This window comes from Macaca mulatta, chromosome 19, assembly GCF_049350105.2.
Source record: "Macaca mulatta isolate MMU2019108-1 chromosome 19, T2T-MMU8v2.0, whole genome shotgun sequence".
NCBI lineage: Eukaryota > Metazoa > Chordata > Mammalia > Primates > Cercopithecidae > Macaca > Macaca mulatta.
This window is the reverse complement of record NC_133424.1, coordinates 6,773,681-6,800,180: the sequence shown is the minus strand read 5'-3', so window position 1 is coordinate 6,800,180 and position 26,500 is coordinate 6,773,681. Positions and strand designations below refer to the sequence as shown.

The following is a 26,500-nucleotide window of genomic DNA, read 5'->3' as shown; positions in this document are numbered from 1 at the left end:
GGCGTGGACTCCCACGGAGGCCGATGTCTCACAACACAGGAAGCGCACACACCTTGAGTGTCAGTCCCTGCCTCCCGCAGCCCACCCTGTGCTCGTCTCATCCCCCCTTCTCCACGGGAACTGCCATCCTGGTGCCCCCCTGTGTGGACCAAACACAACCTCCCACAAACTGCATGTGGCCTCTGGCCACTAATCTGCAGCACCAGCCTGTGCGGCCACCCACAGTTGTGGCCTTCAGTGGTCCGGCTAGGGGAGGAGGAGCCCCGCCCCGGGAGCAGGTGTGCCAGGGCTGGCCTCAGGAGAAGTCTTGCTCTGTGGGTAGGTCCTGGGAGGATCATGGGCTTTTGCGCGGTGATGTTGCTTTCCCTCTGGACTGTGTTGGCTCTCAGAGCTGCCTGTTTGGGAGGTGGCCGGGGTGGGGGCCAGGGCTGAGTGGCCTTGCTGGTTGCAGTGATGCGGACCCAAGGGAGCCTGCGACTGATCCTCAACACCAAGCTCTGGGCCCAGATGCAGATCGACAAGGCCAGCGAGAAGAGCATCCGCATCACAGCCATGGACACCGAGGACCAGGGCGTGAAGGTTTTCCTGATCTCGGTGAGCCAGCCACGCGGGTGCATCTGGGGCCCCTCATCCCGCCGGCCATGTGGGGGTTCCTGGGCACACAGATAAGCAGGACGGTGGGGAGGGGAGCAGGGAGGGGCCTCAGGTGCTGCCTGGGACACCAGAAGCACTATGGGACCTGCCAGTCCCAGCCTTCAGGAATAGAGATCATGGTCCTCGTCCTCTTACCCCAGAGAAGCCGCTGGGGTTTGGCTGAGGGGTTGTGATGTGTTCAACGCTAAAAGCCCTGTGGGGTGGTCACCTCTGTCCTGTGTCATGGTGTCACAGTCGAGTCCACCAACCCTGACCTCTGGGATACTCCCAGCCACCTGGGAGTGGTGGCATCCTTTCAGGGAGAGGCCGGCAGGCCCAGGGCCCGGGGCCGGTGGCCTCCCCACAAGGCCTTGTGGCAGTGTCACCTCTGAACCTTGGGACTTGGCACTTGTGTTCTGCAGAAGACAGGAGAGGGTAGGACTGGGGTCCGGGGGTCTCATACCCTCCTCCTGTCCCAGGCCAGCTCCAAGGACACGGGTCAGCTGTACGCAGCCCTGCACCACCGCATCCTGGCCCTGCGCAGCCGTGTGGAGCAGGAGCAGGAGGCCAAGATGCCCGTGCCTGAACCTGGGGCAGCCCCGTCCAATGAGGAGGATGACAGCGACGATGACGATGTCCTGGCTCCTTCAGGGGCCACCGCAGCTGGTGAGTCTGGTGGTCCCTACCCTGGGGGGATAAAAGGAGCTGCCCACCATCCTTGATCCAGTGCTGATCTCCTGGCAGGGGTGGCCAGACCTGGGAAGTGCGGGCTCCATCCTGACGCAGGGCTGCTGCTTCCCTGCAGGTGCTGGTGACGAAGGGGACGGGCAGACGACCGGGAGCACATAGCGGCCGGGAGCCCGGCTGCACACCAGGCTGCTGCTTTGTCCGTCTGTCCGCCCGCCCACCCGCCCCCACCCCGCAGGCAGCGTCCAGGTGCGGGGCCAGGAACCACACACCCCGCTGGGCCGGCCACAGTCTGGACCCGCACGTCCTGTTCAAAAGCAGACTCGGGAACTGCCTGAATGTGGTTTGGGACATGAGACCTCATCATATTGATGAGCGAAACAAACAAGAACATTTCCTCCCTCCCCTCCTTCGAATTGAAATGGCACATTAAGACTTGTCACGGCTTCTCACTGGGACTGGAGACCTCGTTCCTTCACCCTGCGTGTCGCCAGCCTCTGGGTCCAGCCAGAGCCCCTGGCTTCTCCGCTGCCCACGCCCTTCCCTCCCTGCTGCGGGGCCCCGCCCTTGTGGGGAGCAGCTGGCCCTCTGCCCCTGCCTGGGGCTCCCCGACTACAGTCCTGGGACCCCCGCCCAGCCTGGGGACTGCTCTGAGTGTAGACACTGGGCCCATTGGACATGCTGTTAACTACTATCTTCATTTCCCACTTCCCCTCTCTGATTGGGGGTGTATATTTTACATCTGTTTTTCTTTTTATTTTCAAAGGCTTTGTTTTGGTTTCTTAGGTTAAGATGCTCTCAAGCGTTGAGCAGGCACAGCTCCGTTGAGGTCCCTGTCCCCCACCTGTGGTTCTGGCCTCTGAGGTTGGGGGGTCACTTGTTTCCCACCCCAGGTACCTCCAGGCTGAGTCACGGGGTGATGAGGAGTTGGGGCCCTGTCTGTCCTAGGCCTGGAGAGTGCCTATCTAGGAAAAGGTCACTGGACCTGGAAGGGTCCCCAGGGTCCCCTGACTCCTGTCTCCATCTGTCACGTGGTTCACCATCATCAGGCACCAGGCGCAAACTGCTTCCGCTGTTGGCCATCCCTTCCCCAGCCGCAGGTGTCACTGCCCCCAGGACTGTCCAGGGCCGGGGCCTCTGAGAGGCAGAGGGGTATCCTCACCAGGTCCTGGTGGAAGAGCCAGGGGGCTGGTCCCAGAATAGGCGGTCTCACAAGCACGCAGCACACTGGAGTGGACGCCTGTGCCCACCTGACCCTGGGGTGTGGCCAAGAGCCAGCTGGCACCACCCACCCAGGGAGGCTGAGGAGGAGGTCCCCTGGGCACAGGGCCTCTTTGGGACTTCAGAGGAAATCTCCCAGCCCCACCCTCGGAGGGTTAAGAGAAGACCTCCTGCAGCTGTGCCGCCCACACCTCTAGGTCGCCAGAGCCCTGGCCCACAGCCCCCAGCAAGCCTGAGCCAGGGAAGAACCAGAGGCCCTCCCGAGAGACCCAGTCACACGTCTCTGCTTTAAGCCTTAGCCAGCTAGTGACGAGTACAACGAGATAACGCCCATGTGTTTTGGAACATTTATGTAAGATTGTCATATGAAATGTATTTGGGAACTACATTAAACTTTTAACTAAAACCCCGACCTCTGCATGCGCCAGGGGCCTCAGGAAGCCCTTGACCAGGAATGGCCTCCACCTCCCCGGGCCAGGACCTCCGGCAGCCTGGGGCCTCATGCTCCCACCCCACGTGTCACCAGCACTGGAATCCAGCCACAGCCCTGGTCTCTCCACCGCCCCCCACACTTTACCCCCAACCCTCCTGCAGGTCTTCCGCCCCCGCCCAGGGCTCCCAGCCTCGGGCTGCTCATGAGAGTGTAGACACGGGGCTCGCTGGACATGTGAACTACTATTTTATTCCCCATTGCCATCTTCTGATTGGGGGTTGATGTTTTACAGATGTTTTTTTCAAAGGCTTTTTTTTTTTGTTTCTGAGGTTAGGATGCCCCCTTGCCCCTCACTCCACACCTGGGCAGGTCCAGACTGCCTTCCAGGATAGCCTCCACACACCGCCTCCCACCTGGGCTTGCCTGGCTTCCTGGGGGACGCGCAAGGGAGGGGTGGGGAGCAGCAGGCCGGGTGGGGGGATCAGGGGACCTTGGCGGGGGCATCCGCAGGGGCTGCAAGGCCTCAGGTCAGCATGGCGTGGGTGGGGACAGCTTTTCTCCCTGGGGTCCTGAGCCAGTGACTCGTGTTAGGACCTTTGTCCCTCCTCCCCCTGGTGGCCCAGCAGGGACCTGGTCTAGCCGGTCCTGCAGCCTCCATTCCCCCACCTGCCCCTCCCCGCTCTGTGGTGTGGCTGCCCAGAAGAGAAGAGGCCCAGGGAAGGGAGGTCTCCAGCGGGGGTGGGGGTGACAGGCCAGGGCAGCAGGGCTGAGCCCGGAGCTGCTCACAGCTGCCAGGCACTGGTCATCATGGCCACGAACTCCTCATCTGTGTTCATGGAGGCACTCACGCCGCTGTAGTAGTCCTGGAATTCCGCCAGCGTGACCTGGGAACGGAGGGCCATGAGGGGGCGGCCCAGGAACTGCCTGGGGAGGGGACCCCCTGCGCAGACACCCACCTGCCCGTCCTTCTCAGAGGAGTCGAAGTTGTCCAGGAAGCGGCGCAGCACCTTGTCCTCGGTCCACTCCCCACTGCGCACCTTGGGGTGGGCACGGCCACTGTACACCCCGCGGAGGTCGTCCACTGTCACTACGCCGTCCCCACTGCGGTCCAGCTTGGCAAATGCAGCTGCGATGACTGCCTCCCGGGCCTGGGACATGGGGGGCTAGGACAGGAGGTGGTGACTTGGGGTGCTGGGTAGCAGACCCAAACCCCCAAGACACTGCAGAGCACCGGGGCTGTCACCCCAGCAGGCGCCTCTTAGCAGCTCTTGGGGAGGAGTCCCCTGTCTCCACATCTCAGCATCCTCTGTCGCCTCACGCCCAGGGCACACGCCTTGACTGCGAGGTGGGGGCTCACCCGCAGCGCCCGAAGGAACTCCTCCAGATCCAGCGTCCCGCTGCCGTCGCGGTCCCACCTCCTGCACACACCCTCTGCCTCCGCCTGGTCCAGCACCAGCCCGAGTTTGGCCAGACCCCGCCCGAACTCGTCAGCATCCAGGGATCTGCTCCCGTCCCGGTCTAGTTGGCGGAAAAACCTGGGGACAGGGGACACGGTTGGAACAGTGGTTTCAGGGGCCAGAGTCAGGAAGGCGAGAGGGGACAGCTCACCTGGCCAGGCCCTGGATGCCCGAGGCCCCGCGGGACAGGCACTGCGCCCGGAGTTTCTCCATGGTGGCGTCCACAGCGTCCATGCTGGGTCTGGGCTCTCTGGGCAGCTGGAAGGGGGAGAGGTCAAGGTGGGGACTCCCGCAAGCCCACCCTGGCCAACTGCCCCTTGTTCAGACGCTCTCACCTGGCCTGCGTCTGTCCCAGAGTCCTGCCTGCCCGGCCTTCTGTTAGCTGTGTCGTGCCTGGGGAGACTGTTGCTAGCAGGAGGTGCCTCTGGAGACGGGGCGGGACCCAGCTGCATGAATGCACTGTGCTGGCGGACAGTGGATGGGGGGGAGAAGGGAGGGGAGGGGAGGGGAAGGGGAGGGATGGGTGCACCCAGCCTGACTGCTTACTCAACTGCCAGCCCCACAGGGCCTGGGACACAGCCAGATCCCTGTGGCATTGCATCCCTTCCTGGCTGCAAGGAGGAGGGGCAGGCCACTGCCCTGCAGGGGATGCAATGCCCTGGGTGGAGGGAGACAAGTCCGTGGTTGGGGAGGCTTGAGGCATGATTCCCGTGTGACCCTGGTCAGGTCCCTTCACTTCTCTGGGCTTCATGGGGGCTTCTCAGCCCCAGCCAGGGCTGACAAAATTGCTGAGGAATCAAAGTTCAAAAAGGGCCCCCAGGTTCTGACCGGCCACAGCGGCTCATGCCTGCAATCCCAGCACTTTGGGAGGTCTAGGTGGGAGGATCACTTGAGCCCAGGAGTTTGGACCAGCCTGCGGAACATAGAGAGACCCTGTTTCTATTGTACAACAACAAAGCCCCAGGTGGGCCGGGCACGGTGGCTCACACCTGTAATCCCAGCACTGTGGGAGGCCGAGGTGGGCAGAGCACAAGGTCAGGAGTTCGAGACCAGCCTGACCAACGTGGTGAAACCCCGTCTCTACTAAAAAATACAAAAATTAGCTGGGCATGGTGGTGGGCGCCTGTAATTCCAGCTACTCAGGAAGCTGAGGCAGGAGAATCTCTTGAACCCAGGAGGTGGAGGTTGCAGTGAGCCAAGATCACACCACTGCACTCCGGCCTGGGCGACAGAGCAAGACTCCATCTCAAAAAGAAAAAAAAAAAATAAAGCCCCAGATCCTGGGGCCCCAAGACCTCCTGCCCAGGCCCACCTCCAAGGGCAGGTGCTGCAACCCCACAGGGACTGAACTGAGCATGAGGGACACCTCTGCTCACTGCCCCACAAGGCTTGTCACTGGCGGTCATTAGAAGCCAGTCCCAGGACTTCTGTCTTTACAGATGTTTTGCTGTTGGTTTTCAGGCCTGAAATGTGACTTAGTGGGCTCGCTCCTGACAAGGTGGTGAGCCAGAGGTCGTGACCCCAAGTGGAGGAGCAGCCCTGATCCCGGACATAAACCTCAAGGGACGCAGCCACCTCACCGAAGGCCTTCAACAGAGACGTCGGATATACCTGCCCGCTAAGGTGGGTGGGTTTCCCAGGACTTGCAACATGGGCCCTGTTTGGGGACCCACTGTTCCCCCAGAACTAAGGATCATCAATCGGAGCCTTCTCCAAGCCTGGCCTTACCTCGCCCACAGCGCAATTATATTGTCAGAAGTTGCCTTGCCTGAGCACAGTGGCTCATGCCTATAATCCTAACACTTTGGGAATCCAGGGCAGGAAGATCACTTGAGCCCAGGAGTTTGAGTCCAGCCTGTGCAACATAGTGAGACCCCCCCATCTCTACAAAAAACACAAAAAATTAGCCAGGCATGGTGGTGTGTTCCTGTAATCCCACTTACTCGGGAGGCTGAGGCAGGAGGATCGCTTGAGCCTGGGAGTTGGAGGCTGCAGTGAGCTATGATTGCACCACTGCACTCCAGCCTGGGTTACAGAGCAAGACCCCGCCTCTTAAAAAATAAATAAACTGGCCAGGCACGGTGGCTCACGCCTGTAATCCCAGCACTTTGAGAGGCCGAGTCGGGCAGATCATGAGGTCAGCAGTTTAAGACCAGCCTGGCCAACATGGTGAAACCCTGTCTCTACTATAAACACAAAAATTAGCCAGACACGGTGGCTAACGCCTGTAATCACAGCACTTTGGGAGGCCAAGGCGGGCAGATCATGAGGTCAGCAGTTTGAGACCAGCCTGGCCAACATGGTGAAACCCCATCTCTACTAAAAATACAAAATTAGCTGGGCGTGGTGGTACACGCCTATAGTCCCAGCTACTCGGGAGGCTGAGGCAGGAGAATTGCTTGAACCTGAGAGGCAGAGGTTGCAGGGAGCCGAGATCGCGCCATTGCACTCCAGACTGGGGGACAGGAGCAAGACTTGTACCAAAAAAAAAAAAAAAACAGGCACGGTGGCGGGTGCCTGTAATCCCAGCTACTCTGGAGGCTGAGGCAAAAGAACCACTTGAACCTGGGAGGCAGAGGTTGCAGTGAACCAAGACCACACCACTGCACCCCAGCCTGGGCAACAGAGTGAGACTCTGTCTCAATAAATAAATAAATAACTTAAAAAAGAGGTCAGGCACAGTGGCTCATGCCTATAATCCCAGCACTTTGGGAGGCCGAGGCGGGTGGATCACTTGAGGTCAGGAGTTCAAGACCAGCCTGGCCAACATGGTGAAACCCCATCCCTACTAAAAAATAATAATAATAGGCCGGGCGCGATTGGCTCAAGCCTGTAATCCCAGCACTTTGGGAGGCCGAGACGGGCGGATCACGAGGTCAGGATATCAAGACCATCCTGGCTAACACGGTGAAACCCCGTCTCTACTAAAAAATACAAAAAACTAGCCGGGCGAGGTGGCAGGCACCTGTAGTCCCAGCTACTCGGGAGGCTGAGGCAGGAGAATGGCGTGAACCCGGGAGGCGGAGCTTGCAGTGAGCTGAGATCCGGCCACTGCACTCCAGCCCAGGTGACAGAGGGAGACTCCGTCTCAAAAAATAATAATAATAATAATAATAATGATAATAAATAGCTGGGCATGGTGGTGCATGCCTGTAATCCCAGCTACTTGGGAGGCTGAGGCAGGAGAATCACTTAAACCCTGGAGGTGGAGGTTGCAGTGAGCCAAGATCATACTCCAGCCTGGGTGGCAGAGCGGCATAGCCAGACTCCGTCTTAAAAAAAAAAAGAGGTTGCCTTTGGAGTCTGAAACCAATCTGTAGGTTACAGGCAACCCAGCATCTTGATTCAAGCCACCACTGATGTAACATCATCAGTTTTATGAGAAACCATGGTGACATCTGGCTGCCAAAATCCTGAGGGCTCACTGCAATCCAGAATTATTTAAATAGAGAAATACTTTTATGTCTATGAGTGTTACAAGCAGCACTTTTTTTTTTTTTTTTTTGTCTGTGTAGAGAACCATAAAATATAACCACTATTATTGAAGTGCTGTTTTGGCATCTCATTTTTACATGTTTAGTAAGAATTTCTTGGGAGGTCAATGTAGGAGGATCACTTGAGGCCAGGAGTTCAAGACCAGCCTGGGCAATGTAATGAGACCTTATCTCTAGAAAAAATGCAAAAAATTCAGCGACGCATGGTGGCATATGCCTGCAGTCCCAGCTACTTGGCAGGCTGAGGTGGCAGGATAGCTTGAGCCCAGGATTTTTTTTTTTTTTTTTTTTTTTTAGAGGGAGTCTCCCTCTGTCACCCAAGCTGGAGTGCAGTGGCGCAATCTCGGCTTACTACAGCCTCCATCTCCCGGGTTCAAGTAATTCTCCTGTCTCAGACTCCCGAGTAGCTGGGATTACAGGCATGCGCCACCACACCCAGTTAATTTTTGCATTTTTTGTAGAAACGGAGTTTCACCATGTTGGCCAGGCTGGTCTCAAACTCCTGGCCTCAGGTGATCCACCTGCCTTGGCCTCCCGAAGTGCTGAGATTATAGGTGTGAGCCACTGTGCCCGGCCGAACCCAGGATTTTGAGGCTGCAGTGAGTTGTGATCACACCATTGCACTCCAGCCTGGGCAACAGTGAGACTTTTGTCTCTTTAAAAACAAAAAGAAAATAGAATTTGAGCAATAACTTCCCCCAAAATTGAAAAGTGGCCCTGGCCCTCCAGACCTGGAGTGTGTTCCCTTCACACCTCTGGGCCTCTGGTTTTTTTTGTTGTTGTTGTTGCTGTTATTGTTTTTTGTTTTTTCTCTGAGACCGAGTCTCACTCTGTTGCCCAGGCTGGAGTGCAGTGGTGCGATCTCCACTCAGTGCAGCCTCCGCCTCCCCGGTTCAAGCAATTCTTCTTGAGTAGCTGGGATTACAGGTGCCCGCCACCACACCTGGCTAATTTCAGTATTTTTAGGAGAGACGGGATTTCACCATGTTGGCCAGGCTGGTCTCGAACTCCTGACCTCGGGTGATCCACCCATCTCAGCCTCCCAAAGTGTTGGGATTACAGGCCTGAGCCCCACACCTGGCCTGGGCCTCACTTTCCACAGCTGTAAAATGAGGACAAAGCCTATGTCTACAGGGAACTCGAAGATTAGACGCAATCTGTGTAGAGAGTGCTTTGCGCACGCTCCCTAGATTCTACCTGGCCCAGCAGGACCCTACCATGAGGCACAGATAACACAGAGGGCCTCCCTCTTGCCCCCAAGCCAGGATGAAAGGATGAAGGACCCAGGCCAGGAAATCATCCGGTTTATTCTTGAGCACAGACAGGCCCCAGCCTGCCTTTCCTTTTACAAACAACCCCCCTCCTTGTTCATCCAGAGGAGAAAATGGGCCCATTGTCACTGCACTGAGGGGTCACTGTTGCCAGGCAGGCAGGCGGGCGCCATCCTGAGGGCCGTGGGTGGCCTCTGACCTTTCTGGTCTGAAACAGGCTGTGCCCCTCGGCGGTTCCTGGTGTGACAGTTCCCTGAGTGAGGAGGTGGGGGAATGGCTGGCCCCGAAAGGCACAGGAGTTTTCTCCTTTCCCTGGTTTGACAACAAGTAAAGCACCTTGAATGTCTTGGACTAAGAAGGACAGCGCAGAAACAAGGAGTTCAAAAATAGATTCTTTAGGGCGTATAAAAAGGAGACAGTTGCGTGCTACAAAAGCTAGGCTAGGGCCGGGCACGGTGGCTTACCCCTATAATCGCAGTACTTTTGAAGGCCGAGGCGGGTAGATCACCTAAGGTCAGGAGTTTGAGACCAGCCTGGTCAACATGGTGAAAGCGCCTCCCCCTCCCCCGTCTCTACTAAAAATACAAAATTAGCCGGGTGTGGTGGTGGGTGCCTGTAATCCCAACTACTCTGAAGGATGAGACAGGAGAATTGCTTGAACCTGGGAGGCGGAGGTTTCAGTGAGCCAAGATCACACCACTGCACTCCAGCCTGCGTGACAGAGCCAGACTCCATCTCAAAAGAAAAAAAAAAAAAAAAAAGCTAGGCTGGCTCGAGGGGGCCTCATCACGTCAGCAGATGTACTAGGGGTCCCTTTAGGAGCCCACAGACCCATCCTGTTCTTCCTGGGGTGTGTCAGGCACTGGTGACAAACAGAGAACAAGACAGACAAAAATTCCTGCCCTCACAGAGCTTACACTCTGATGGTAACAAGTTCAGTAAAGAAAATAAAATGAAGCTGGGTGTGGTGTGGTGGCTCATAAGATCGCTTGAGCCTGGGCAATATAGCAAAAGCCTGTTTCTACTAAAATTTTAAAAATTATCCAGGCATGGTGGCGCGTGCCTGTAATCCCAGCTACTCAGGAGGCTGAGGTAGAAGAGTCACTTGAACCCAGGAGGCGGAGGTTGCAGTGAGCCGAGATCGCACTGCCACACTCCAACCTGGGTGACAGAGGGAGACTCCGTCTCAGAAAAACTTTAAAAAAATAAAATAATTAGCCGGGCATGGGGACACATGCCTGTAGTCCCAGCTACTCGGGAGGCTGAGGTGGGAGGATCTCTTGAGCCCAGGAGTTCAAGGCTGCAGTGAGCCATGATCACACCTCTGCACTCCAGCCTGGGCGACACAGTGGGACCCTGTCTCTGTAAAGAATAAATAAAAATAAATTTGTCTTTATTGGCTGGAGCCTCCCAATTCTGGTGTGGGATAGAAAACTAAGAAAATGCATTAGTCCTGGGATCGGGGCTGCTTCAGTAGGAACAAGAATCAGGGCAGCTCCCCGCCCCCCACAAAAAAAGGAGAAAAACTCAAATAATGGGGAACTTGATACCATTTGCATTCACCAGACAGAAAAAGAGAGAAGTCTCAATTCAGGTGCTTCAGGGGCCAGACAAACTAAGAGAGGTAAGACCAACAGAGGCCAGGCACGGTGGCTCCCACCTGTAATCCCAGAACTTTGGAAGGCCTAGGCAGGCAGATCACTTGAAGCCAGGAGTTCAACACCACCCTGGCCAACATGGTGAAACCCCCATCTCTACTAAAAATACAAAAATTAGCTGGGCGTGGTGGTGCGCATCTGTAATCCCAGCTACTTGGGAGGCTGAGGCAGGAGAATCGCTTGAACCCAGAAGGTGGAGGTTGCAGTGAGCCAAGATCACACCACTGCACTCCAGCCAGGGTGACAGAGTGGGACTCTGTCTCAAAAAAAAAAAAAAGACCAACAGAAACTCACACCCTGGCTAAAGAGGGTGCCCTGGACTCCAGGCAAGCATGGCCAAGTCTTGCCAGAAATCCCGATCTTTGTGTTTGCATTGCCAGGTTTTTAGCAAGGGTGACTGATTCAAAGTTTAAAAACAAACGAGAACACTTCTGTCTGGGTTAAACGTCTACATCTGGCCTGTGGGCCTATTTGAAAACTTTGACTGTTTAGCCCGTTCTGATGCTTAGACAGGACTGTGGCTCTGCCATAGGGTCCCCCTGCAGGACGCTGGTGACTCCCAAGGACATTGACAGCAGTGGCTTTCTGTCTCCATTCTGGAATCTGCATTCCGGGCTCACACTGTGGTCCCAAACACCGCAGGCTGGAGGGGGTCCCTGTCTGCCTCTTCCCCAGTGCTATTGGCAAGGGGTGGACCAGGCCCACCGGGGGGTGGGTGGCCGAGGTCACTGGCTGGCACGGGCCCCAGGCGCTCAGCCTCAGTCAGGGCAGCCAGCAGCCCGGCCAGGGGTGGTCGGCGGCGGCAGATGTCCTGCAGCAGCTCAGCCCGGGGCTGCAACTGCCTAATGAGTTTGTCCCTCTGGTGCACGGCGGCCTGCAGGCTGTGGACAGTGGCCTCTGAGGTCATCAGCTGCTCCTGGAGTGTGGCAATCTCACTGGCAAGAAGGCAAGAGGAGGTGATTACGGAACTGAGGACCACAGCGCTTGTTCCTCCCTGCTCCGGACCCCATCACCTTTGGGATAAAGCCCACATTCCTCACCACTGCCTCAGGGTCCTGCCTGGTTATGAACGGAATGTTTCTTTGTTTTTACTATTATTATTATTATATTTTACTTTTTTTTTTTTTTTGAGATGAAGTCTCGCCCTGTTGCCCAGGCTGGAGTGCAATGGCACGATCTCAGCTCACTGCAACCTCTGCCTCCAGGGTTCAAGTGATTCTCCTACCTCAGCCTCCCTAGTAGCGGGGATTACAGGTGCCCACCACCACGCCCGGCTAATTTTTTGTATCTTCAGTAGAGACGGGGTCTCCCCATGCTGGCCAGGCTGGTCTCAAACTCCTGACCTCATGATCCGCCCACCGTGGCCTCTCAAAGTGCTAGGATTACAGGCATAAGCCACCATGTCCAGCCTATTATTATAATTTTTGCGACGGAGTCTCACTCTATTGCCCAGACTGGAGTTCAGTGCAACCTCTGCCTCCCAGGTTCAAACAACTGTCCTGCCTCAACCTCCCGAGTAGCTGGATTTACAGGCATGTGCCACCATGCCTGACTGATTTGTGTAGTTTTAGTAGAGACAAGGTTCTGCCATGTTGGCCAGGCTGGTTTTGAACTCCTGACCTCAAGTGATCCACCCGCCTTGGCCTCCCGAAGTGCTGGGATTACAGGCTGAGCCACTGCACCCGGCCTGAACTGAATGTTTCTGTTTCCCCAAAATTCATATCATGAAGCCCTAACCCCAATGGGAGGTGTATTAGTCCATTCTCATGATGCTATAGGGACATACCTGATACTGGGCGATTTATAAAGAGGTGTAATTGACTCACATTTTCACATGGCTGGGGGTAGCCTCGGGAAACTTACAACCATGATGGAAGGCACCTCTTTACAGGGCAGCAGGAGAGAGACCAGAAAAGGGAGACTCCCTTATAAAACCATCAGATCTCCCTGACTGATTGAGACAAAATCTAGCTCTGTCATCCAGGCTGGAGTGCAGTGGTGTCATCTCAGCTCACTGCAACCTCCGCCTCCCGAGTTCAAGCAATTCTGCTTTAACCTCCCCAGTAGCTGGGACTGCAGGTGTATGCCACCACGCCCAGCTAATTTTTTTTTTTTTTTTTTGTATTTTTACTAGAGAAGGGTTTCACCATGTTGGCCAGGCTGGTCTCGAACTCCTGACCTTAGGTGATCTGCCCGCTTCAGCTTCCCAAAGTGCTGAGATTACAGGCGTGAGCCATTGCTCCCAGTCATCAGATCTCGTGAGAACTCACTCACTATCACGAGAACAGCATGAAGGGGAAACCATCCCCCATGATTCACTTACCTCCCACCAGTCCCTCCCACGACACGTGGGCATTACGGGATTACGATTCAAGCTGACATTTGGGTGGAGACACAAAGCCTAACCATAGCAGAAGGGTATTTGGAGATGGAGCCTTTGGGAGATGATTAGGGTTAGATGAGGTTGTCAGGGTGGGGGTCTCTATGATGGGATTAGTATGCTTATATGAAGAGATACAAAACAACTCCCTAGCTCGCTCTGCCCTGTGAGGATGCAGAGAGAAGCCAGAAATCTGCAAGCCAGAAAGAGGGCCCTCGCCATAACCTGACCATGCAGGCTCCCTGCTCTCGGACGTCCAGTCTCCAGAACGCTGAGAAACAAACATCTTGTTTAAGCCACTTAATTTATGGCATTTTGTTTGTTTGTTTGAGACAGAGTCTCTCTCTGTCGCCCAGGCTGGAGCGCAGTGGCGCAACTTCTGCTCACCGCAACCTCTGCCTCCTGGGTTCAAGCGATTCTCGTGCCTCAACCTCCCGAGTAGCTTGGGACTACAGGTGCCCGCCACCACACCCAGCTACTTTTTTATATTTTTAGTAGAGACGGGGTTTTGCCATGTTGGCCAGGCTGGTCTCAAACTCCTCAGCTCAGGTAATCTGCCTGCCTCAGCCTCCCAAAGTGCTGGGATTACAGGCATGAGCCACTGCCCAGCCAGTTTATGGCATTTTCTTATGAGAATCCTCATTGCATCCCCTCACTCTTCCTGCAATTCCTTCTTTTCCAGTATCTCTCCCCATTATTCTTTTTTTTTGTTTGTTTGTTTGTTTGAGACGGAGTCTCGCTCTGTCGCCCAGGCTGGAGTGCAGTGGCCGGATCTCGGCTCACTGCAAGCTCCGCGTCCCGAATTTACGCCATTCTCCTGCCTCAGCCTCCCGAGTAGCTGGGACTACAGGCGCCCGCCACCTCGTCCGGCTAGTTTTTTGTATTTTTTAGTAGAGACAGGGTTTCACCGTGTTAACCAGGATGGTCTCGATCTCCTGACCTTGTGATCCGCCCGTCTCAGCCTCCCAAAGTGCTGGGATTACAGGCTTGAGCCACTGCGCCCGGCCTCCCCATCTATTCTTAGTAGGCTCTTCCTCCAGGAAGCCTTCCCTCTGAGACCCCTCAGAGCCCCATACGCCCCTCCATCACAGCCGTTGACCACCGATGATATAACTGCCCAGTGACATATCTATCTCTCCGCTGGACTGTGGACACCCAATGGGCAAGGCTGAGTAGGTCTTACTGATGTGCTCCAGTACCCAGCATAGTGCCTGACACACAGTAGGGGTTCAATGAAGATGAATGGATGAGTGCCCGGCACACAGCAGATGCTCGGTAAAAATGAATGAATGTCCAATTAGCTCTGAATTAATAGTTCCCACTTGGAGCCCAGCTCCTCCCACCTCCCTGGGTGCCTGTCTCATGTCTTTCATCCTCAGCTATCAGAGGGACTCTTCAAAAATGCTGATATGGGACAGCATGGTGGCGCATGCCTGTAATCCCAGCACTTCGGGAGGCTGAGGTGGGAGGATCGCTTGAGCCCAGAAGTTCCAGGCCAGCCTAGGCAACAGTCTGACCCCATTTCTAAAGGATTTTTTTTTTTTTTAAATCAGCCAGGTGTGGTGTCGCACGCCTGTGATCCCAGCTACTTGAGAGGCTGAGGAGGGAGGGTGAGACTGTAGTGAGTCAAGATTGCACCACTGCATTCCAGCCTGGGCAACAGAGCAAGATCCCATCTCAAAAATAATAAAAGACTGGCCGGGCGTGGTGGCTCACGCCTGTAATCCCAGCACTTTGGGAGGCCGAGGTGGGCGGATCACAAGGTCAGGAGATCGAGACCACGGTGAAACCCCGTCTCTACTAAAAATAGAAAAAATTAGCCGGGCGCAGGGGCGGGCGCCTGTAGTCCCAGCTACTCGGGAGGCTGAGGCAGGAGAATGGCGTGAACCCGGGAGGCGGAGCTTGCAGTGAGCCGAGATTGCGCCACTGCACTCCAGCCTGGGCGACAGAGCGAGCCTCCGTCTCAAAAAAAAAAAAAAAATAATAATAATAATAATAATAAAAGACAGATAGGCGTGGTGGCTTATGCCTGTAATCCCAGCACTTTGGAAGGGTGAGGTGGGAGGATTGCTTGAGCCCAGGAGTTCAAGACCAAACTGGGCAACATGGCAAAACTGTTTCTACAAAAAAATTAGCCATGCGTGGTGGTGGACGCCTGTAGTCCCAGCTACTGGCAGTGGTCAGACTGAGATGGGAGAATCACCTGAGCTCCGGAGATCGAGGCTGCACTCCAGCCTGGGCATAGGAGTGAGGCCCTGCCTCAAAAATAATAAATTTAGGCTGGAGGTGGTGGCTCATGCCTGTAATCCCAGCACTTTAGCAGGCTGAGGCGGGAGGATCACCTGAGGTCACAAGTTAGAGACCAGCCTGCCCAACATGACAAAAAACAATCTCTACTAAAAATACAAAAATTTGACCGGGCATGGTGGCGGGCGCCTCTAATCCCAGCTACACAGGAGGCTGAGGCAGGAGAATCGCTTGAACCCGGGAGGCGGCGGTCGCAGTGAGCTGAGATCATGCCACTGCACTCCAGCCTAGGCGACAAGAGTGAAACTCAGTCTCAAAAAACTCATAATAAATTTAAAAAGTTAAAATGCTGATATGGGCTGCACATTGTGGCGCATGCCTGTAATCCCAGCACTTTGGGAGGCCGAGGTGGGCAGATCACCTTAGGTCAGGAGTTCGAGACCAGCCTGACCAGTATGGTGAAACCCTCTCTCTACTAAAAATACAAAAAAATTAGCCAGGCGTGGTGGCAGGTGCCTATAATCCCAGCTACTCCGGATGCTGAGGCTGGAGAATTGCTTGAACCTGAGAGGCCGAGGTTGCAGTGAGCTGAGATCGTGCCACTGTACTCCAGCCTGGGCGACAGAGTGAGACTCCATCTCAAAAAAAAAAAAAAATGCTGATATGATCCCCTCTTCCCCAGCTGAAGAGCCTGCTATGGCTCCCAGTGCCTACGCTGGGCGGTCTGTGGTCCCTGAGTCGCTCAGCACCTGTGGGAAAGTGGGCCTGTTTGAAGTTAGAGGCCCACACCTGTGTCACTTCTCTCAACTTTACATACTGATTACTAATTAGTTTTTTGGTGTTTTTATCAATCCCATAATCAGTCTAGCTTCCATACGAGTGCATACGGTTCCCCCTACCCTTCCTTGCTTTCCAGCCTCGGCTCTGCCTCCGCCCACCGCCTCGGTGAAGTCCACCTGGCCGGCCCCGGGCCTCACCGGTCCTTGGCGCGACCCAGTTCGTCTAGGGCAGCGCGCAGCTGCTGGTCTTGGAGAGCCAGGCGCTCGGCCTGGGCATGCACCGTGCGCTCCGCCGCGTCCAGCCGCGCCTCCAGCTCCGCCGCGCGCCGGTGCACGGCCGCCAGGTGTGCGTTCGCCTCCCGGATCTGCAGGGCAGGCGGCGCCGACATGGCCCAGGCCGCTGTCCAGGCCCGGCCACGCCCCCGGGCGGCCCGGAACTGGCAAGGCCCCGCCCCTGGGGTGGCCTCGCCCCTCTGAGCCTCGGCGCGATTGGTCGCTGACCCCGCTAGACTCCGCCCCACAGGGCTAGGTCGCGCTCTCCCCAAACCCAAACACTACCACCGGTTCCGGGATCATGAAACTCCGCCCCTGAGTTTGGGCTCACTCTAGGATTGGACAAGATCTTGACAGCCACGCCCCCAGGCTGGCCACATCCTTTGGCGGCTAGCGCAACTCAGGCTCTGGAAACGGGATTGGTCACACCTTCGATACTGTCCCCTCCCTACTTGGAAGCTAACACCAGGATTGGCCCGGACTCCGCGAAACAGCATGTTGCCCGTCAGGGGCAGATCCAGGCACGGCCTCGCCCTTTTTTCCTTTATACAGTCTCGGATTGGTCAAGTCCCTTTTAGGTTCTCCCTCCAATTCTAGCCACGCCCTCAAGTCAAGCGCCTGGGTACTTCATCCGGCCTAGGGCGTGGAATAGCCGCTGGTTGGACAGAGGCCACGTCCCGCGGAGCTTCTAGTATTGTCATTTGTCACTTTTCCGTCTAGTATTGTCATTGGTCATCTTCCCGACAATCCCCGCCCCTGATCCTGTCCATGGCCCAAAACAGTAGCACGCGGCTTAGACTCCAGCTTGGTGACTGACCACAGGGCATGACCACTCGCAATACAGATTCTGACACTGGGTGTGGCCACATCCCCGCCAAGCCCCGCCCCACAGCCATTGTCTCGTTTTGTCTCGCTACTATCAACTGCAGTCCCGCCCGTCCCAGTCTGAGCCTGGCCCCTCCCCTAGTAGATTAGTCCCCGCCTCTGGTAGTCAAACCGTCCCTAACCTAGGATTCCCTCAGCTGAGACTAGCGAAATCTGTTTGCACTGATCGCAGTCGTCCTCAGTTTTACCCTCTGGGAATCGGCCTGGGGGTGCACGTGCTGCTCTCTTCCACCAGGCCCGTCCCTGGCGCGTGGCGCGATCCGTGTCCATGTCCGCGGCTGTCAATAAAGTTGCTCACTTGTTGCCGGCCCGCTACCCCGAGAGGTTGCGCGCGCAGCCCGAGAAGTCTCGCGATAGCCAGCTGCGTCTGCCCTTGCTCTTGCCGAGCCGGCGGGGTCTGAGGTGTGGGATCAGGGTAGCAGGCTATGGCGCCGAAGGTTTTTCATCAGTACTGGGATATCCCCGATGGCACCGATTGCCACCGCAAAGCCTACGCCACCACCAGTATTGCCAGCGTCGCTGGTGAGCGCCGACCGGGCCCGGAGGGTGGAGGGCCGAGGCCGCAGGGAGGTCGTGGGGTCACTGGGGGCTGTCTGTTTGAATCGAACGGGGCTGGGAGTCTCGCGGGTACGCACGTGGTCGTCATCGTGGTGTCTTGGGCAGCCGTAGAGGGGGGATCTTGTGTGAAATGGATGTTGGTAGGGAATCTAGCAAGGTTGGGGAGCACTGGGAGGTCGTGACATGCGACAAACTAGTCCCTGGGGTCGTCTGAGGCGGTCCCAAGCGATCGCCAGGCTCGGGGAAATTGTGGAGTGAGACATGGCCATTATCAGGTCCAAGGAGCTAGGGGACCACGAGACTTTCCAACGGAGTAGCAGATTGTTAGAGGTGATCATGAGTCATGATTGGGGCATCTGAGGGCGGTACAAAAGTTTGAGAAAGTTTTGGGGTGGGATGAGGTCTTTCTGTGGTCAGGGGGTGCTGAGTGGTTAGGGACACCTGAAGCTTTTACTGGGACTGCCAGAGAGGTCCTAGGTGAGGTGGATCAGGAGCTACTATGAGGGTAGTCTTGCAGGGGAATAAGAGGGACCCACAAGCCCTGGCATTCTCTCTCTCTCTCTTTTTTTTTTTTTTTTTTTTTTTGAGACAGAATCTTGCTCTGTCGCCCAGGCTGGAGTGCAGTGGCGCGATCTCGGCTCACTGCAACCTTCACCTCCCTGGTTCGAGCAATTCCTCTCCCTCAGCTTCCCAAGTAGCTGGGATTACAGGCGCGCGCCACCACGCTCGGCTAATTATTTGGTATTTTTTAGTAGAGACGGGGTTTCACCATGTTGGCCAGACTGATCTGGAACTCCTGACCTCAGGCAATCCACCCGCCTCAGGCTCCCAAAGTGCTAGGATTACAGGCGTGAGCCACCACACCCAGCAGGCCCTGGCATTCTCTTATAGGGTAGACCTGAGTCTTGCCCCTTCCAGCCTAAGCGTTTCATGGGCATCATGTCCTTTAATTCTCAGCCACAGGTTGGGACTCATCAGGTCCCAGATGGGGCTGGAAGGAGGAGACAGCTTGTCTCGGGGTGTGGTGCTGATGAGTGAAGGACTTCTGGGACCAGGGGCGCTCCCTAGGGGTCTTAGAGGGGGAGGTCAGAACTTTTGACAGAGTCGCCATGTCAGGGGATCTCTGATGGCATCACATTTAGATTTAGGGGTGGTCAGGGCTTCTGTGAGCCCTCCAAGGGTGCCCAGGGGTCTTCAAGAGTGACATTCGTTCTCCCTAAGGTTTTTTTTTTTTTTTTTTTTGAGACAGAGTCTCATTCTGTCACCCAGGCTGGAGTGCAGTGGTGCAGTCTTGGATCACTGCAACCTCTGCCTCCCAGGTTCAATGTATTCTTCTGTCTCAGCCTCCCAAGTAGCTGGGATTACAGGTGCCTGCCACCATGCCTGGCTAATTTTTGTGTTTTTAGTAGAGACAGAGTTTCACCATGTTGGCCAGGCTGGTCTGGACCTCCTCACCTCAGATGATCTGCCCACCTTGGCCTCCCAAAGTGCTGGGATTACAGGCATGAGCCACCGCACCCGGCCTTCTCCCTAAATTCTTCAGTGACAGCTCCACTCAGTGTACAGAACTTGGTTGAAACTTGTTTCTGGGTCCTCCCCTCACTGCCCCACTCACTTCATTCCGGGGCTCCCCTAACTTCTCATCTGAGGGAGATAAATTGTTTCATGGCTGGTTTCCCTGAGTTGGGGGCCCTGGACGAGGGGGATACTGTACTCAGCAGAGCCCAGGACCTGTGGGCACACGATAACTATGGATGAATGAATGAATGAAGCATCTTGTGGGTATCATTTGTGAGTGAATGAATGAGTGAATGTGGCACCTTGTTAGGTACTTGGTAACTTTGAGTGAATTAATGAGTGAATGAATGAGTGCATGAGTGGCAGTAGCTGAATGAATGAATGATGAATGAGTGGCAGTAGCCGAATGAATGAATGAGAGTGAATGAGTGGCAGTGGCTGAATGAATGAATGAATGCAGGAGAATGAGCGACAGTAGCTGAATGAATGAATGAATGAATTCACACTGGGTCTGGTGGTCCCTGTGGGAGGCTCAGAGGGAACCAGCAGAGGGGGAGCAGAGGGAAGGGGGCCTTTTGAAGGGCTCTGAGGGCTCCTGGAGGGGTGGATATGGCAGGACACCACAACTGGATGACAGCTGTAGCAGAGTTGGGGTGGGGCAGTCCTTGACCTCTATGGGATGATCAGGGGGTCCCAGCTCGTCCACTCCCAGCTCAAGGACTTTGGAAGGGATGGAGGATGGTGGGCACGCTCACGGTGTCAGCCGTGCTACATGAGCTGCTAGGGGCCTCTTGGCCAGGACCACTGGCATATGGGGGTGGCATAAGGAGGTTCCGACCAGGAGTCCCTCGGTGACTGGGTTCTGGGGGCGTCACTGAGTCTTGTCTGTAGTTCCCTCTTGAGATGAGAGGGTTATAAGACTCTCATGGCAGCCAGGCGCCAAGGCTCACGCCTGTAATCCCAGCCCTTGGGGAGGCCGAGGTGGGCAGATCACGAGGTCAGGAGATCGAGACCATCTTGGCTAACACGGTGAAACCCCGTCTCTACTAAAAATACAAAAAAATTGCCGGGTGTGGTGGCGGGCGCCTGTAGTCCCAGCTACTTGGGAGGCTGAGGCAGGAGAATGGTGTGAACCCGGGAGGTGGAGCTTGCAGTGAGTCAAGATCGCGCCACTGCACTCCAGCCTGGGCGACAGAGCGAGACTGTCTCAAAAAAAAAAAAAAAAACTCTCATGGCTGGCCCAGCTCTGGATCAGGACTCATCAGGTCCCAGGCAGGGCTGTCAGTCCCCTCTCATTAAGAATCTTCAAGGCTGAGGCAGGTGGATCACCCAAGGTAAGGAGTTCAAGACCAGCCTGGACAACATGGTGAAACCCTGTCTCTACTAAGAATACAATAATAATAATAATTAGCTGGGCATGGTGGCGGGCGCCTGTAATCCCAGTTACTCAGGAGGCTGAGGTGGGTGGATCACGAGGTCAGGAGATCAAGACCATCGTGGCTAATGTGGTGAAACCCTGTCTCTACTAAAAATACAAAAAATTAGCCGGGCATAGGCCGGGCGTGGTGGCTCAAGCCTGTAATCCCAGCACTTTGGGAGGCCGAGACAGGTGGATCACGAGGTCAGGAGATCGAGACCATCCTGGCTAACACGGTGAAACCCCATCTCTACTAAAAAAAATACAAAAAACTAGCCGGGCGAGGTGGCGGGCGCCTGTAGTCCCAGCTACTCGGGAGGCTGAGGCAGGAGAATGGCGTGAACCCGGGAGGCGGAGCTTGCAGTGAGCCGAGATCCGGCCACTGCACTCCAGCCTGGGCGACAGAGCGAGACTCCGTCTCAAAAAAAAAAAAAAATTAGCCGGGCATGGTGGTGGGTGCCTGTAGTCCCAACTCGAGAGGTTGAAGCAGGAGAATAGCGTGAACCTGGGAGGCAGAGCTTGCCGTGAGCCAAGATAGTGCCACTGCACTCTCAGGCTAGAGTGCAGTGGCACGATCTCGGCTCACTGCAACCTCCGCCTCCCGGGTTCAAGCAGTTCTCCTGACTCAGCCTCCCGAGTAGCTGGTACTACAGACTTGCACCACCACGCCTGGCTAATTTTTGTATTTTTAGTAGAGATGGGATTTCACCATGTCGGTCAGGCTAGTCTCAAACTCCTAACTTCAAATGATCCACCCACCTTGGCCTTTTAAAGTGCTGGGATTACAGGCGTGAGCCACCACACCTGGTCCTCCATCCACCTTTCTGAGGTCGAGCAGGGATCCCAGGGGTTGGTGTGGGATTAGGAGAAACCAGATCCACAAGGCACTTTTTATATGCGGTCCCTTTCTCTGCATCCTGGGCCTGTTTCCCCATCTGTGCTTGTGGGAAGCAGACGGTCCCTCCTCTGGGCTGCTCTGAATATGAACCCCACTGCTGGATGTGAGTCCCCCCATTTGCTCTTGAGGGACAGAACCAATATGAGCTGGACTGGATCTGAGGCTAGGGTGCTATTTGGGGGGGTTACTGCCAGGCCTGGCAAGGCCTATGGGTCCCGTGAAGCTGGATGGGGAACTGGGGTGGAACCTACTCACCTGGGGCAGTCGTGGCAGTTGAAGCATGGGCTGTGGTCAGACCTGCCTGGCGTCCAGGCTCGCTGTGCTGGTGACCTCTGGAGAATTGCTTTACATCTCGGAGGTCCCCTCACCTCCCGTGAAGGAAGGGATAACAGGACTGAGCCCATCAGGCCTTGAGGAGGATGAGGGCCCTTGTGGCCCATCCCTGGCAGTTCTGTTTTCTCTGGGATGGGCTGGCCGCAGGAGGTCCCTGCCTGCAACTGGGCCACGTTTCAAGGCTATAGGGAGGAGGGGGGCGCTTGTCTGCCCGGAGCATTCAGGCGGAGGATTGGGGAGCCCCAGCTCGGGCTGGCTCAATCTGCCTATCCACCGTGGAGGGGCTGGTAAAGCTGGATGGGTTCTGGGAGGAGGTGGCCTAATGGCCTGCTCGGCCTCACTCACCCTCCTGAGTGCTCGGCCTCACTCAGGAGGGTGAGTGAGGCCCCTAGGCTCCCAACAGGGACAGTGGGCTGGGATCAGACCTCTGTCCCTGCCACCTACCTGGTCCTGGGTTCTGGGCGCAGCCCCTGCCCAGGCTTCTCCTGCATAGAAGCCAATGTCAGGGGCCAGGCGGCCGGGGGAGATGGCAGAGATGGAAAAGCTGACCGGAGGGGTGAGGCTGGGCAGCGGGGGCGGTAGCCAGGCAGCCAGGTGTGCAGAACGAGCCCAGGCCCGAGCTGCCAGCAGGAGGGGGTCGAGAGTGGCAAGGAGGAGGCGTTGGCAGCCAGGGAGGGAAGCAGAGTGGCTGCCAAGGGGGATTAGGCCCAGGAGCCCCGGGCCCCACAGGAGAATAGAGCCATTGATGGGAACCCAGAGCTGGGGCCCTGGTGCCAGGGCCTGTAGGGGGCGCCGCTGAGCTGGCCCGCTGAGCTGAGCAGGCCGGAAGCAGCTGCAGAACCAAGGTCTCAGGCCTGTTCTTGTGTCCACCATGTGGATGAGTCTCCATCTGCCGGCCGGTGCGCAGCTAGGGCCAACATGGCTGATGGGTGCCCAGCAGGTGCTCTGCAGGAGCCAGTACTGGTCAGGCTTGAGAAAGTGGCTAAGGGAGGCCTGGCAGGGAGTGGGGAAGGAAGTGAGAGGCCCCCCAACTTGGGAGCAGCAAACCCGAGTTCAAATCCAACTCTGCCACTCAGCAGCCGGAGGCACCATGGGCAAAGAAGGGGGGCTACTGGGAGCCACCTGGGGGCATTATGAGGACTGAGGGAGAGACCACCCAGTGGGGTGCCCGGCCAAGCAAGGGCTTAGCAGCAATGGGGTCTGAGCAGCCTCCCTCCCCTCTGTCTTGCAGGCCTGACCGCCGCTGCCTACAGAGTCATACTCAATCCTCCGGGCACCTTCCTTGAAGGAGTGGCTAAGGTCGGACAATACACGTTCACTGCAGGTGAGCAAGCTGGTCTAGGCATGGCTGGGCCCTCTCCTGGCACAGCCGCAGGTCTCGGAGCACATTTCACAGCTGCCTCTTCTCCCTCACTCCCCAGCCTGTGTCCCCAGTGCCGGCCACCAGGAGAAAGTCGGGTGTTCCTTTATCGGGAACACATGTAGGGTAGGGAGGCCCAGGACACCAACTCCAGGACTGGGGCCGGGAGGCTGCCATGCACAGCAAGTGGCTGAGCCATGGCGTCTGTCTCCATCTAGACGCTGGCAGTGAGCGCCCAAGAGGCTCCTGCTGCGCCCCTCTCAGGCCCTTGCTCAGCGCCAACTCTTCCCATCTACCCCGCAGCTGCTGTCGGGGCCGTGTTTGGCCTCACCTCCTGCATCAGCGCCCAGGTCCGCGAGAAGCCCGACGACCCCCTGAACTATTTCCTCGGTGGCTGCGCCGGAGGCCTGACTCTGGGGGCACGCAGTGAGTAGACCGCTCCCCACCCCCACCTTCCTCCCAGCCTGGCAGAATGACCCCTGACCTCTGCTCATCCTCTACCCTCTCTGTTCCATCCCAGACAAGGAGCAAAGCAGCCTTCTTGAACACCAGCCATTTCAGTCATAGCGACAGTTGCTGCTGCTGCTTAAGCACTTACTGTGTACCACCACACTAAGCCTTCATCTCAGCCCATAGGGCCCTCCCTGACCTGCCCTGTCCCCTCTCCACCCTCCCCTCCTCACTCTGCTCCAGCCACACAGGCCTCCTTGCTGTTCCTCCCACATGCCAGGCACAGTCCTGCCCCAGGGCCTTTGCATGGCAGTGCACTGCCTGGAATGCTGTTCCCCTCACTGTCCTGACCAACCTGTGTACAAGCCAGCATCCCCGCCACCCTCACTCTGTGTCCCCTTCCTTCTGCATGCCTTGTCAGAGGACACAGGTCACCAAGGTCACCACCTGTCTCTGCCACTGGCCTGTGAGTCAGAGAGGAGATGCTGGTCCTCGCCCTGCCAGCTCTCTCCCTGCACCTGGAGCCCTGCAGGGGAGCTGCCCCCGCAACCTTCACTTTACAGAAAAGGGCATTAGGGCTCAGGGAGGGAATGAATTGGCCCAAAGTCACCTGGAGGAGCAAGTGGCCTTCTTTGCAGCCATCAGAGGGTGCAGCCCTGGTGGAGGAGGCCCCGCTTGGCACAGGGGAACCCGCTTCGAGCATGAGCCAGACACCACTCCTCCTGCTCTCCCACGGGCCCAGGCTCAGGGTCAGTGCCCGCCTGTGCCCCTGGCCTACCCTCAGCCCGCCAAGGCTCGGGCCCTCAGGGCCAGCGGGAGGAGTGAATGAGCCTTCTTGCAACTCAGCCGCTCTGGCCTGGCATGTTGGGAGTGATGGATGGCAGGTTCCGGGCAGGCAGAGAGGGAGGGTGCGAGGGCAGGGCCTATTCTGTCTCTGCGTCAAGACCTTGGGGAGGCCCTGTCCCTCCCCCGCTCCCACTGGAGCTGGTCAGAGGTTGGAGGTGGGTTGAGGTCTTTTTTTTTTTTTTTTTTTTGAGACGGAGTCTCACGCTGTCGCCCAGGCTGGAGTGCAGTGGCGCGATCTCGGCTCACTGCAAGCTCCGCCTCCCGGGTTCCCGCCATTCTCCTGCCTCAGCCTCCCGAGTAGCTGGGACTACAGGCGCCCGCCACCGCGCCCGGCTAATTTTTTGTATTTTTAGTAGAGACGGGGTTTCACTGTGGTCTCGATCTCCTGACCTTGTGATCCGCCCGCCTCGGCCTCCCAAAGTGCTGGGATTACAGGCTTGAGCCACCGCGCCCGGCCGGGTTGAGGTCTTGACTGTAGCCTAGCTTGGGCTGGAACTGCTCCCCGTCCCCAAGCCAGCCTCCCTGTCTCTCTTCAAAGGGTGTGAGTCCCTGTAGGTCCTGGTGTGTGGGACACACCTCCTTCCTCCTCTGGCCCAGGGGCTTTGGAGCAGGAGAGCCCGGGGAAGTGGGGGCACCATCTAGGCTCCTTGGTACACCAACCACGGGACAGATGCATGGCCTAGCCCTGGCATCCATGAGCAGAGGAGAAACTGAGACACACTGATGTGTCACCACTGCCCGGTGCCCAGCCTTGCCGCAGCCCCAGGCGGGGGCAGCACAGTGTCCCTCTCATAGGAGGCAATCAGTGTGGGGCGGGATGAGGACCCACAGCCTGGGTTCCTGCTGGGAAGCGACCTGGACTCCAGCCTCCCTGTGTGCATCAGTTTCCACATCTCCAGAGTCTAGGGCCCTCCTCCTGAGTGACTTAATCCCTGAAGAGAGTGTCCTGTCAGGGGTCTCACTCTGGCTCCCCGGGTAGGCACTGGCCAGGGCGTGGAGCGTCTTGGTTTGGCCGAGCCGCACCCGGCCCTGACATCACCTCCCCACTCCCACAGCGCACAGCTACGGGATCGGCGCCAGCGCCTGCGTGTGCTTGGGCATAGCGGCCTCCCTGGTCAAGATGGGCCGGCTGGAGGGCTGGGAAATGTTTGCAAAACCCAAGGTGTGAGCCCTGTGCCAGCCGGGACCTCCAGCCCGCAGAATGCGTCCAAAAATAAATTCTGTGTCTATGTGTGTGTCAGTGTCCGGAGGGCTTGGTGATGGCGACACAGTGGCCAGCGAGGGCGGATCTGGGAGGGAGTGAGGAAGGGAGATAAGATAAGGCCCCCCGCACACGCGCCTGCCTGCCGCCCGCCGTCCCTGCCAAGTGTACCAGCCTGGCCCCAGAGAAGTGGTAGTGCATCAGGCTAGGGCCATCGGGAGCCAGGAAGGGAGATGGCTGGACGGACCCCTCTGCTTCCCCCAGTTCCCAGGGCAGGGCGGGAGCGTGCCAGTGACCTGCCAGCAAGTGGAAGCTGGGCCCCGCCGCCCATGGCCCTTCCCTCAGCACTGTCGGCTCTGGTCACAACCCCCCTGCAGATCTTGAGCTATCCCTTCTCTGGGCCTGTCCCCAAAGCCAACAACATGTGGAAAACACGCCCAGGCCCCGTCTCCAAATTCCTGGGCACTGGAGCGGAGAGCCCCGGACAGGCTGGCCCAGCAG

General features: G+C 56.9%; 5 protein-coding genes and 1 long non-coding RNA gene across 55 annotated transcripts in view; 4 read left to right on the top strand and 2 right to left on the bottom strand.

Annotated features, from left to right (window-relative positions):
• The window catches only part of RANBP3 (RAN binding protein 3), a 63,030-nt gene extending 60,083 nt beyond the window's left edge, over positions 1 to 2,947 (top strand). For 38 of the 44 annotated variants that reach the window (XR_013409584.1, XM_077979454.1, XM_077979453.1 and 35 more), the window contains 3 exons: positions 452 to 594; positions 1,113 to 1,299; positions 1,439 to 2,947. Coding sequence is in view for 37 of the 44 variants with exons in the window: in XM_077979454.1 (XP_077835580.1) it covers positions 452 to 594; positions 1,113 to 1,299; positions 1,439 to 1,482 (374 nt within the window). In the remaining 7 variants the exon portion in view is untranslated. Of the gene's footprint in view, positions 1 to 322; positions 644 to 1,072; positions 1,300 to 1,438 lie in introns of all 44 variants that reach the window. The other 6 variants (XR_013409582.1, XR_013409581.1, XR_013409579.1 and 3 more) reach the window with 4 other exon arrangements.
• On the bottom strand, positions 2,877 to 16,668 carry CAPS (calcyphosine). 4 transcript variants are annotated; one of them, XM_077979574.1, is made up of 7 exons: positions 16,438 to 16,668; positions 13,178 to 13,289; positions 4,767 to 4,855; positions 4,583 to 4,689; positions 4,332 to 4,509; positions 3,931 to 4,137; positions 2,877 to 3,858 (listed from the first exon to the last, which is right to left on the bottom strand). In XM_077979574.1, the coding sequence occupies exons 4-7, from the start codon at positions 4,663 to 4,665 to the stop codon at positions 3,757 to 3,759; spliced, it is 570 nt and encodes a 189-aa protein (XP_077835700.1). In that variant the 5' UTR covers positions 4,666 to 4,689; positions 4,767 to 4,855; positions 13,178 to 13,289; positions 16,438 to 16,668; the 3' UTR covers positions 2,877 to 3,756. The 4 variants fall into 4 exon arrangements, with proteins under 4 accessions (XP_077835700.1, XP_028694449.2, XP_077835701.1 ...); XM_028838616.2 differs by lacking the exon at positions 13,178 to 13,289 and having other exon boundaries at positions 16,381 to 16,668; XM_077979575.1 differs by lacking the exons at positions 4,767 to 4,855; positions 13,178 to 13,289 and having other exon boundaries at positions 16,381 to 16,668.
• LOC144337032 (uncharacterized) lies at positions 7,108 to 9,983 on the top strand. The gene is made up of 2 exons (XR_013409625.1): positions 7,108 to 7,272; positions 8,964 to 9,983. It is a non-coding gene; the product is annotated as an uncharacterized LOC144337032 (long non-coding RNA).
• VMAC (vimentin type intermediate filament associated coiled-coil protein) lies at positions 7,997 to 16,668 on the bottom strand. Of its 3 annotated transcripts, none has more exons than XR_013408565.1 (3): positions 16,459 to 16,668; positions 10,857 to 11,789; positions 7,997 to 8,142 (listed from the first exon to the last, which is right to left on the bottom strand). XR_013408565.1 is itself a non-coding variant. In XM_077976036.1 (3 exons), the coding sequence occupies exons 1-3, from the start codon at positions 16,647 to 16,649 to the stop codon at positions 9,637 to 9,639; spliced, it is 489 nt and encodes a 162-aa protein (XP_077832162.1). In that variant the 5' UTR covers positions 16,650 to 16,668; the 3' UTR covers positions 9,213 to 9,636.
• A 1,093-nt stretch (positions 16,669 to 17,761) lies between these two features.
• NDUFA11 (NADH:ubiquinone oxidoreductase subunit A11) lies at positions 17,762 to 26,033 on the top strand. The gene is made up of 4 exons (XM_015122604.3): positions 17,762 to 17,940; positions 23,374 to 23,466; positions 23,806 to 23,928; positions 25,854 to 26,033. The coding sequence occupies exons 1-4, from the start codon at positions 17,844 to 17,846 to the stop codon at positions 25,964 to 25,966; spliced, it is 426 nt and encodes a 141-aa protein (XP_014978090.1). The 5' UTR covers positions 17,762 to 17,843; the 3' UTR covers positions 25,967 to 26,033.
• The window catches only part of LOC106994615 (4-galactosyl-N-acetylglucosaminide 3-alpha-L-fucosyltransferase FUT5), a 50,935-nt gene continuing 42,196 nt past the window's right edge, over positions 17,762 to 26,500 (top strand). Inside the window, exons 1-3 of one of the 2 annotated variants that reach the window (XM_077979545.1) lie at positions 17,762 to 17,940; positions 23,374 to 23,466; positions 23,806 to 23,928. The gene's annotated coding sequence lies outside the window, so the exon portion shown is untranslated. The remainder of the gene's footprint in view (positions 17,941 to 23,373; positions 23,467 to 23,805; positions 23,929 to 26,500) is intronic. The other variant, XM_077979546.1, reaches the window with a different exon arrangement.